The sequence below is a fragment of the Nesoenas mayeri genome (assembly GCF_963082525.1).
Source record: "Nesoenas mayeri genome assembly, chromosome: 29".
Lineage (NCBI taxonomy): Eukaryota > Metazoa > Chordata > Aves > Columbiformes > Columbidae > Nesoenas > Nesoenas mayeri.
This window is the reverse complement of record NC_137561.1, coordinates 1,698,778-1,710,479: the sequence shown is the minus strand read 5'-3', so window position 1 is coordinate 1,710,479 and position 11,702 is coordinate 1,698,778. Positions and strand designations below refer to the sequence as shown.

Here is an 11,702-nt window from a genome sequence, read left to right as displayed (position 1 = left end):
GTTAGTTCTACAAGTCTGGAAGATGTGAAGAAAATTAGGGAAATAAACATCGCTCGTTAGGGCTTTCTGTGTTTTAATGAGCCCCATGGTGTATTTGGTGCTGAGTCCATGAACGTCAAATACCAAGCACAGACTGAAGAATCTGCTCAAGAAGTCCAAGCCAGAACAAACTCCAAAGTGCCTTGAAGCTTTAATGGGCCCCACTGAGGGCTGTTACTGACAAAGCCTCCCAGGGACTCGTTAGAGCAGATAATTGGAGGCAGTGATTGCATCAGGCACAGGCAAAGTGCAGCAGCTCTGATGCTGAGAAAGCCCTTGGTTTGTCTGATGAAGGACAATGGCCAAGCCTTGAGCCCCTGCCCCTGGAAGGGAGATCCTGTCCCTCACGTGTGGCTCAGGGCTCTTCCTGGGGCTGTAGGGAGTGCGATGCCCAGTGCAGGACAATGGTGTGACACTCCCTGGGGGTGCAAGGAGGCAATGGGGTGCCATGGCCATGACAACCATGTGTCTCCTCTTAGGCCTCGCTGGCAGGGACATCAGCCATAGCCAAGGGGACAAAGACCTTGGCTCTTTCAGGGACATCCAGCCTTGCCAGCGCCCTTGGCCATGTCCACCACGGTCCATCCTGCACTGTCCCAGGCCTGTGGCTGTTTCCCCACAGGCTGCAGACACCCCATGTGCTTCCCCACCTTGTTCTCAGCCCAGTGTGTCCCCACCTGTGCTGCTGTCTCTCCATCTTCACCAGCTGTTCCTGGAAACATAGTATCATGACTGATCCAGAGTCCCTCTGAATGAACACAGCACTGCGCTCAGAATGACATTTCTTGATCCTGAGCTCCACTCTGGACCTCCAGAGCTGCAGTTTCTGATGGTTTCCTTCCTCATGCTGTTTCTCTGCTCCCATCATCTTGGAAAGTGATTTTCAAGATTTCTGAAGCTACTACTGCCCTTTCTTGTCATGGTTTTACCACACCCACCAACCAAGACCATGAGAGCTGCTCACATCCTGCTCCCAGTCCCCAAGTGGGATAAGGGAGACAACTGAATAGGAAGGGAGAAACTTGTGGATTTAGAAAAAAAAAATAATAAGACAATGAAAATAATACGCTACTAGTAATATTATACTTATACTAAAATACACAAAGTTAAGTATATGACACTCAGTGCAATCCCCCATAGAACTCCAGTTGTGCTGAACAGGCAGCCCAAAAGAAGAGAGCACCCTGGTCCTGAACAGCTGATCCCAGCAAGAGAAAGTACAAGTGCAAAAAGCAGAGAGGCCCAAGGGCCAACTGAAAAACTGGAAAACATCGTAAAACTGAACTAACACTGAACTCCCAATAGAATGGAACTTCCGAACACAGCTAAGCAAAGCAGAGAGAAAACCAAAACTAATGGGCTGGAAACGGCATCTCCAGCTTTATACCGAGCATGACGCTAATGGTAGAGAATAGCTCCTTGATTGACCTGCATGTCAATCCAGGTGCTGTCCTGTCTGTGTCCCCTCCCGCCAATCTGCATCCACAGCTGGATGGCCAAAGAAGTCCTTGGTTTTCCTGACAACAGCCGAGATACCAGTGAGTTCTGACATTCCTTTCATAGCAAATGGCAAACACTGTAAAGCTGCTAAAAGACAAAATGAACTCTATCCCAGGGAAGAAACAGCGTAACCTCATTATTCTCATAGTAAATCTAAACAAAAGACTGTACTGGCTGTGAAGGACAGTGGTTCAAAATCCATGAAGAAAATCAACTCAATTTCTGTAGAAACAGCACGTTTCCTCACGCTCCACTTAACCAGGCTACACACTGGTTGTAGTACACCAGTAGTACACACTACTACTACTACTCCACACATGACCCAGACTTTCTCTGGCCACACGACAGCTCCTCCTGTTCCTCCAGAATGGGGAACCTCACACTGGGACACACGGCTCCAGATGTGACCACACCAGTGCTGAGTCACGATGGGCAATAACTGCCCTTGTCTGGGTGGCCACGCTCCTCCCAGTGCAGCCCAATGTGCTCGTGGGCATGTTCCTGCTCAGCACCACTGAGAACTGGCTGAACATCCAGGCTCAGAGGGTTGTGACCAGTGGCACAAAGCCCAGCAGGAGGTACCATGAGGAGCACTGAAGGACACCATATCCCCACCCAACATCTCCTCCTACAGGTGTCTCTTGGGTCCCTGGAACCACCTCAGTGCCAAGGGGGAGAGCATGGCCTGTGTGGGGTGGAGGAGATGGAGTCTGGAATGAGGGTCCAGGGGCAGTTTCTCCTGGTTGTTCATGCAGCAACAAGCTGGGCTGGATATTTGGAGAGAGGAACTCTTCCTAAGGGCCTCCAATGGGCTTGGGGATTGTCTAGATGCATTCAAGGACCTTTACGTCCTTGTTGTAAAAACATGTAGGGCCCAGAACTGCACACAGCTCTCAAGATGAGGCCGCACTAATGCTGAATACAGCTGCATAGTCACCTCTTTTGACCACATGGCCATACTGTGTTTGATGCACCCCAGGATGGGGGTTACTGTCTTGACTGCTGGGGGACAGTGTTGCCTCCTGTTGACCCTGTGGCCAACCATCACGCCAGATCCCTTTCTGCAGGGCTGCTCTCCAGCCGCTCTCTCCCTATCTACACTTGCACTCAGTGTTACTCTATCCCAGGTGAACAATCCAACTCTTGGACTTGTTCAATTTCATGCCCAGTGCTGGGTCCTGCACTTGGGTAACAACAACCCCAGGCAGCACTACGGGCTCAGGGAAGAGCGGCTGGAAATCTGCCCAATGGAAAAGGCCCTGGGGGTGTTGATGGACAGTGACAGAACATGAGCCAGCGTGTGCCCGGGTGGCCAAGAAGGCCACCAGCATCCCAGCATGCATCAGGAACAGTGTGGCCAGCAGGACCAGGCAAGTGATCATCCCTCTGTTCTTGGCACTGGTGAGGATGCACCTCAAATCCTGTGTTCAGTTTTGGGCTCCTCACTACAAGAAAGACCTTGGGGTGCTGGAGTGAGTTCAGAGAAGGGCAACTAAGCTGGTGAGGGGTCTGGAGAACAAGTCAGACGGGGAGTAGTGGAGGTAAGTGGGGCTATTTAGCCTGGAGAGAAGAAGGCTGAGGGGAGACCTTATTGCTGTCTACAGCTACCTGAAAGGAGGTTGGAACATGGAGGGTGTTGGTCTGTTCTCCAATGTAGCAAGTGATAAAAGGAGAGGAAAAGGCCTCAAGTTGCACCTGGGAATATTCAGTTCATATATTAGGAAAAGTTTCTTCATGGAAGAGTTTGTCACGCATTGGAACAGGCTGCCCAAGGAGTGGTTGAGTGACCATCCCTGGAGGTGTTTAAAAGACATATAGATGAGGTTCTTAGGGACATGGTTTAGTGCCAGAGTTAGGTTAATAATTGGACTCAATGATCTTGAGAGTCTCTCCCAACTTAAATTATTATATGATCTCTTTGGGATGAGAAACGTGATGGGGCAGGGGGCAGCTCTCTCAGATGGAGTACTGGGATGGATGGATGGACAGATGGGTGGATAGATAGATGGAGTGGGACAGAGAGGGGGATCAGCCTATCAGCCTAAGTGCTGGGGCCAGCCATTACATGATGGAAGCAAGGCCAGCCTCACTTTGTCCTCTGCTCTGGTTTCCTCCTGTGCCAGCCCCTCTCATCAGCACACGACTCCTGGCCAGGAGCTCTTCATGCTGCTCCTGCTACCGCAGTGACAGAGCAGCCTGCCCTGAGCTGGGGAATGCAGAAACAGGGTTCTGTGGGTCATTCATTCCCCTGTTGAAGCACAGAGCACAGGGAGCAGGCTGTGGTGCCTGGAAACCACAGCGAGACAGTCCAAGACAGATCACGGAAGGTCCTTCACCATCTCCAGGAACACTGGGCAGCCACAGATGGACACTCAGACCAGCACCATGACGTAACATGGTGCCCCATGTCCTCCCCTGAGCCATGAAAAACACAAGCACAGCAGCATGGCCTTGTGGGGGAAATTTATTTAGGCTGACCACAGCTTTGGAAGAAGAGCCCAAGCTCCAAATACTGAGACTGAGGAAATCCCCTTTTGTGGGGTGTTTCAAAAAGATGGCCCCAATTTCAGAAATACAGTGATTTCAAAATGGGTCCACACCTGTATTACAGAGATGTGACACAGGACACCAGCTGTACCAGGGCCCCAGAAACAGGTAGACAGGCCTCTGAGTCACTGCTCTGGAGAAGTGTCGTGGGAGAAGAAATTCCTTGACAAACATGGTTATCACAGATGAAATGCTCAATGCACAGGAGGTTCCTGAGATGAACTGGAAATCACTTCTGAAGAGACATGAGTAACTCATTGCTGCTGAAAGAAAAATGACTGAACCAGCTTCTTCAGTGCCACTTTCAGCTCCTGGTTCCTCATGCTGTAGATGAGGGGGTTCACTGCTGGAGGCACCACCGAGTACAGAACAGACACCACCAGGTCCAGGGATGGGGAGGAGTTGGAAGGGGGTTTCAGATGGGCAAATATGACAGTGCTGATGAACAGGGAGATCACGGCCAGGTGAGGGAGGCAGGTGGAAAAGGCTTTGTGCCGTCCCTGCTCAGAGGGGATCCTCAGCACGGCCCTCAAAATCTGCACATACGACACCACAATGAACACAAAACATCCCTCAAAAAAAGAAGCGCTAAACATGATAACCCCAAGTTCCCTGAGGTAGGAGTGTGAGCAGGAGAGCTTGAGGATGTGGGGGATTTCACAGAAGAACTGTCCCAGGGCATTGCCCTTGCACAGGGGCAGTGAAAATGTATTGGCCGTGTGCAGCAGAGCAGTGAGAAACCCAGTGGCCCAGGCAGCTGCTGCCATGTGGACACAAGCTCTGCTGCCCAGGAGGGTCCCGTAGTGCAGGGGTTTGCAGATGGCAACGTAGCGGTCGTACGACATGATGGTGAGAAGATAAAGCTCTGCTGAAACTAAAAAGGCAAACAGAAAGAGTTGCGTAGCACACCCTGCATAGGAAATGGCCCTGGTGCCCCACAGAGAGTTGGCCATGGATTTGGGGACAATGACGGAGATGGAGCCCAGGTCGAGGAGGGCGAGGTTGAGCAGGAAGAAGTACATGGAGGTGTGGAGGTGCTGGTCCCAGGCTATGGTGGTGATGATGAGGCCGTTGCCCAGGAGGGCAGCCAGGTAGATGCCCAGGAAGAGCCAGAAGTGCAAGAGCTGCAGCTCTCGTGTGTCTGCGAACGGCAACAGGAAGAACTGGGTGATGGAGCTGCTGTTGGACATTTGCTTTTCCTGAGCACGGGGCGCTGTCATGAGAAAAAAAAAAAAGACAGTGAGAATCCAGGGCAGAGTTCTCTGACAAAAATCAAACCAACTCCCTTAGACCTTCGCCTGTCACACACAGACACTCTTGTGTTTTTCTAGGAGTACCTTTTTCAGCACTGTGGCTGCAGCCCTGCTTGGGGCTGGAAAATGTGCAACCAAGTGCAGGGCTCTGTCCATGGGCCGTCGATAAGTCAGCCCAGCTCTGCAGAAGTGGGGCCAGGGAACGGTGGGGACTGTCCTGGTTCTGCTAACACAGAAGGGCTGTCAGCACTTGCTTTCCCAGTGATAGGGAACAGAGATGGTGAAGGCAGTTTAGGAGTTCCAGGCTTTTTACATAACCCCCATATTCACTGCAGAGTGTTGTTGGGTGTCAGAAACCCTCAGCATTTCTTCTGCACTCAGGGAGAACAGAGCGAGTCCTGCGAGACTAGAGGGTTCCTGTGGGTCAGTGCAGAGTGATGGCAGCTGCTCTGTCCCTCTGTCCTGCTCCAGCTGCCCTGGGCTGGCACCTTTCTGAGATGGGGGCTGATCACACTCCCATGTTACCCTGAAAAGCCACCAGGCACTGCTGAGAGCAGAGGGACCCACCTCAGACCATGACAGGTCTCACCCTTTCCTAAGGTCTCAGCACCGCACGTTTAGCCCAGGACACACACAGCTCATTCCCCAGCCCCACAGACTGCGTTGCCCACAGCCCACAGGTCAGAGCAAAGCTGGGACACCTGTGCCCATGGACACACCTGCAGGAAAGGATCCACAAGATCAGGCTGTGACTCTGCACCTGAAACTGCCATCCCCAGAGAGCCTGACAGCAAGAACAAGATCCCAACAGCAGTGACCCAGAGCAGGGGAGCAAGAAGGAAAATGCGGTGAGGGTGGGGGTGAGAGAGGCCAGGGCAGAGGCAGCCGGGCACTCAGACAGCGTCCCCCTTCCCCAGCTGTGCAGCCACCTCCCAGACACCAACAGTGCTGGGCAGCTGCTCTCAGCCCCTGTGCTCTGCAGAGGAACTGCAGCTCTGGCTGCACAGGAGCTGCTTCATGCCTTGGAGCCCCCGGCCCTGAGGGCAGAGGCTTTGCTGGGTGGGACAGGAGGCCAGGGGGCTGCTCACAGGAGGGATCTGACCTGCAGGGGGTCACAGGGAATTTTCTCTCTTCTCCCTCCCATAATAATTCCGGGTTTGGTTTCCTCTCATTTCTGATCATTTCCCTGCTGCCTGGAGATTCTCCCCTGGGAGGTGTTTCCCTGTCCATGTCTGTTCCCTGTCAGTGCTCACAGACCATCCCACCCTCTGTGCCCTCCCCCTGGCCCTACAGATCCTGCCTGTTCACAGGCACTGCCTGGGGGCATCTTCCTGTCTGCAGGCTGGAAAACAGATTACAGATTAAGTGTAAGGTGTCCAGCAAAGGTGATGCTGGTTCTGTATAAGCAGAGGAGTGGCTGAAGGCATGACGGGATTCTCTTGCAGACCTACTGATCACACAGTTGCAGTTCTCAAATATTTGTTTCAAAATAATAACTCCTTTTGCATTTATCCCCACCCATTCCCAAGAGTAAGAAACTGAAAACAAAGTCTCAGGGAAGATCCTTAACTTTAAAATACTCCTTCTCTTGATTTTCTCCTTGAAACCTCTTGTAAATATTGCGGAGGTGATCAGGAGCTGTGAGCAGCCCTGACCTGCACTGCACCCCCTCAACAGAAGAAGCACTTTTCCTGCCCAATAGGGTTTGCTCCTTCCGCCACATCTTCTGGGGTGCAGGGACCCTGCTCTGCAGGACAGCCCTGGGCACCCCTGGGTGCTCCCCCTGCAGTCACCCTCAGCAGAAGTTGTCGTCATTCCCTGTTCCTCTGACAGTGCAGCAGGGAAGCCCTGCTCTGGAGTGTGTTCTTCTCCTCTACAACAGAGATACTGTGAGAGAGATCTGACAGATCCTATAAATCGTGAGATGTACCAGCTTAGGGTCTCCCTCCAGGAAATGCAGCTGCATTGTCCTACAGCCAGAGACTTATCGTGTTAGAACTGTGATTTGTCTCATTGAATCCTCAGCAAACAACCACCCCACATTGCCTTTAATCTCTCTTTGCCTGGCTCCTGTGCCCTCGGTGCTGCAGGCAGAGCCCTCAGCCCTGCTGCGTGTGCAGAGGAGCTGCTCCTGGGCAGAGCTGTCTCTCTGCAGCGCTGCCGCTGCCATGAGCTCCCTGTGTCCCAGGAGCCCAGCCCAGCTCAGCAGCACAGGAGCAGCCCATGATGTCCCTTGCTCTGTCCCCTCTGGGCTCCTCCAGGTGTCCCTGGGGCTCCAGCAGCACAACTTTGAAGTTGAAGTAATCAGTGATGTTGATTCTCTCTCCTCTTCAGAGACACTTCTTTACAGCATTGTATTTTTTCATTTAAAAAAATAAATTAGTATAACAATCATCTTTCTTGTCCTATCATTAGAGAGGACACCAGGAATGTTACAGCAAAGCATCTAATTTCTGCAGGCTAGGGGAGGAATATCTTCAGTTGAATGACTTTAGGCATTCTGTCCTGGTTTTACACTCCTAGATCTAGAGAGACATTCATCAATCTTTGGTCATGCCATGTCTGTGCTCTGAATTGAAGCCTTTGCACACATGGGCTCTTGGACACTTGGTACCAGGTTTCTTGTGCAGGTCAGAGCTGGGCTGGTGCCACAGCTGGGGTGGCTCAGCCCAGATGTGAGGCCATGTCCTCAGCCAGGGACCTGACTGGGGAGCTGGAGCTGTCAGTGCTGCAGACAGAGCTGTGACACGGATGGAATGAACTGCCAGGCAGGGTAGCAGGAGTGAGTTCATCTCGTCTGCAAGGACAGCAGCCTCCAGGAACAGCAACAGTCCAGATCAGACCTCATTCTAGACCTGGGAGGCAATTCAAGGGCCCAGAATGAGTTGTTACTACTGCAGGAACAGTTAAAAGACAAACAAAGACACTTTGTAGCTACTGATGAATTTAATAAGAGAAAGAGGTGAGAATCCCTGTGTCCTCTTGTCCTCCATCTTCACCAGCCATGTGTCCCAGGCCTCTGTGACTTGAGACAGGAATCTGCAGAACAAGCAGCAGTGGATGGGGATCAAGTCAGGGCTCACTGGAACTAACACAATCCTCTCCAGTCTATGGGACAGCAGGGGCAGCATCCCAGGAGCTGGGACAGCAGGACCATGTCACAGTGAGGCCACTCTCCAGCATCTGTGAAAGCTCATGGAGACTGGGGGGACTCCCTGAGCACTGGCAGCTCTCACACAGTGTGTGCACTTTTCAAAATGGCCCATGGGTGAGCAGGGGAACTAAGGGCTGTGCCCCAGAGCATGGCCACTGAGACCCCATTTCTGGGTGTCAGGAAGAGAAGGTGACAGGGTTTGTCCAGGGCAGGTTGTGCCTGTCCATCCTCTTTGCTTTCTGTGAGGAAAGGACAGGATTGTGGAAGTGGGGACAACATTGATGGTCTGTTACCTGGAGGTCAGCAAGGCATTTGGTATCATCCCCCAAAATATTCTTGTGCCCAAGGTAGGATATTATGGTCTGTGTTAGTGTGCAAGTAGATGGGTAAAAAACCACCTGGATGGTTGGGCTTGGAAAGGTGCTGTAGAAAGGGAGAAACTTTCAGGTCCTGAGGACAGTCCAGCACTGGAAGCTGTTTCCCAGGAGTGCGCACTCACTCTGTCCCAGAAAGTGACCAAGATGTGTTTGGATAAAGCCCTGAGCAATCTGGTCTGACACTACTGTGAGCAGGAGGTTGGTCAAGACACCTCCTGAGGTCCCTTTGAGCCTGAATGATGCTGTCCTTCCTTCCTCTTCATGTTTTCAAGTTAGGGAGAACTCTCAGGTTATCCCAGAATAAAGAAGTAATTAACATGAGGTTCAGGGCTGCTTTACAAGTGCCCCCAAACAGTCCTGACCACATCTTTTCCATTCTTGTTCTTTTACCCTGAGCCAAGATCTTATTTTTTGCTGTCCTAATGCCTCTCCAGAAAGAACAGCCCATGTTGTTAACCCTTTCAGAGCAGGTTGTCCAAGAGGTATCAGCATCCATGCACAGAGTCTGCACATCATCCAGACACAAATCCATCATTATAGAAATGAAAACGAGGCACTTGACCAGCTCCTTGCACCCAGATATCAGTGTGACATGTCTGCTGAGATGCCAGGGAACACCTAAAATCTACGTGAAGGGTATGTGAGTCCTGGTTGGGTATCCTGGCTTGTCTCCTGACCCATGTGGTGCTTCAGGCTGTGAAGAGAATCAAAACCAGCCATTGGACTGGGGTAGTTCCATTTTACACGTGTCACACAGGGCAGATGAGGGAGCTCAGAACTCCAGACTCTGCTGCACTGTTGGGGCTGCGGAGACTGGAAATGCAGGTGACAGTGTGTGTCAGTGCACACACATACAGATTCTGGCTTCCTTTGGGCCTTTGCACTGACCTGGGATCTGTTCCTTGGCCACCTTTGTCTCAAAAAGAAACTATTCTCCTATGGACAGTTGTGCCACACAACAGCCGCCTCTGAGGGAAGCTGGAGGGGATGGAATTGCAGATCATAGAATCATAGAATCATAGAATCATAGAATCATTTAGGGTGGAAAAGAGAACGCAGAGTCCAACCTTAAAGAAAACACTGACAAGTCCACCACTAAACCATGCCCTAAAGCTCACACCGACCACAGAAAAAGCCTTGAAAAACATTGGAGAATAATCTACCGGGTCCCAGGGGTCAGGGCTCAGCCATTCTGGTGATTAACAAGCATCAAGGACTTACATGGCATCAGAGCCACCTCCACAAGGCCCTCACCACCTGGAACCAGTGTCTCCAAGTCTTTCCTTCAGCAGCCTCCAGGGACAGGGACCTGCACTGGTTGTTTCCTTCACAGCTGTGTCAGCGATGGCCCTTCATGGGGTCCAAACACCCGCAGAAACTTGGGGTTTGCTTTTGCTTTTCACGTCATTAGAGGTTTGTTCATTCTTTCAGCAGCTGCAGTTCAGGATCATGGCACCAGAGGGCTCATTGACATCGAAAATGCTCTTACAAGCCAAGGCTCTGTGCATCATTTTCCTAAAGGCTTCAAGTCTAGTGTGAATGATTAGGGAGATTTCAGGAATAGCCAAACAGAGAACATTTTCATAACAAATAGTAATAAAGTCAAATTTCTTCTATTTCCTTCCTTGCTCACCCTTCCCTCCCTTTCCAGAACACGTGGCATCAGCAGCCTCCAGTCCATATTGATGTGTTGCACCTCCTGATAAAAACTGAATATGTCCGAAAAGTGGGTACCTAAATCACCATGGGAGTGAGGAGACAGGTCAGGACACCTCAAGAGGAGTCACACTCCTCTGGACCAAGAGGTGGGTGTCCCTGGCAATCTCAGGTGCCACAGCACAGTGATACTTGTGTTCAGGAGCTGGTCAAGTGACCCATCTCCTGTTCTGTAATGGTGTCTGAGTTTGCTCAGGTCACCCCTGACTTGAGCCCCATCCACTGCTGGGTGTTCTCCAGACACCTGCCTTCAGGAACCAAGTCCCAGGAGACCTTGCTGGTGAAGATGGAGGACAAGAAGCCTTGAACAACCTCAGTCCTGACTGTTTCTGCTCTTACAAAGTTCAGCAGCAGGCCCACGTTCACACTGTCTATTCTCTTACTGCAAGTGAAGCTCTGTCAGCTCATCTTGCTGCCCTTCCCGTGCAGGTATCAAGTCCAGGGCAGCTTTGTCATCATCCCCACATCTATGGACAAGGGTTCTCAATTCCTCCTTTGCAGCTTCCCCTGCTCCCACCTCCTGTGTGCTGCCTTTTGCCCTGCAGCTCCATCAGTTCAGAGGAGCAGCCTCATGAGATAAATGCTTCTGTTCATGGGTACTTGGAGAGATCATTCTTGTGCTTGGAGCAGCCTGTCCTGTAAGGATTATCAGATTTCCTGAGCTCCTGCACCCTTCAGATCTACTTCCATGTCTCCACATTGACCATCATCCCCCAGTATGTCCAAGTCTTATCCTCTGGATTCCACCAGCCTGTGCTCTGCTGCTGGCCTTCCTCCCTCCCTCTGGTGCCTGGGACCCCTCTGTGTCCTGGTCACAACAGCCAAGGTGGACACTGATGTTCACATCCCTCACATCCCTGTTTCCTTGTTTCCCAGTTCCACATCCAGGTGAACATCACCCTTGTTGGTCCATCAGACAGACATGTTAAGCAGTTGGCCCAAGATCCTTTAGACTGTTGGCAGCTGCAGCTTTGCCTGGCCAGTGAATGTCAGGGCAATTACAGTTCCCCATAGGAAGCTGCTCATTCACTGGTGCGTTACTTGAGTTGCTGACAGAAGATCTATTTCTTCTCCATGACCAAGTAATTTGTAGCACATGACATGTTGTCGCCCTGT

At 51.4% G+C, this 11,702-nt stretch overlaps 1 protein-coding gene across 1 annotated transcript; it reads right to left on the bottom strand.

The window, feature by feature from the left end:
* Nucleotides 1–4,340: 4,340 nt before the first annotated feature.
* Nucleotides 4,341–5,276, bottom strand: LOC308050722 (olfactory receptor 14J1-like; the record flags this gene model as incomplete). The annotated part of the gene is made up of 1 exon (XM_080360866.1): nucleotides 4,341–5,276. One exon carries the CDS (start codon nucleotides 5,274–5,276, stop codon nucleotides 4,341–4,343), a length of 936 nt encoding a protein of 311 aa, XP_080216992.1.
* Nucleotides 5,277–11,702: the final 6,426 nt, after the last annotated feature.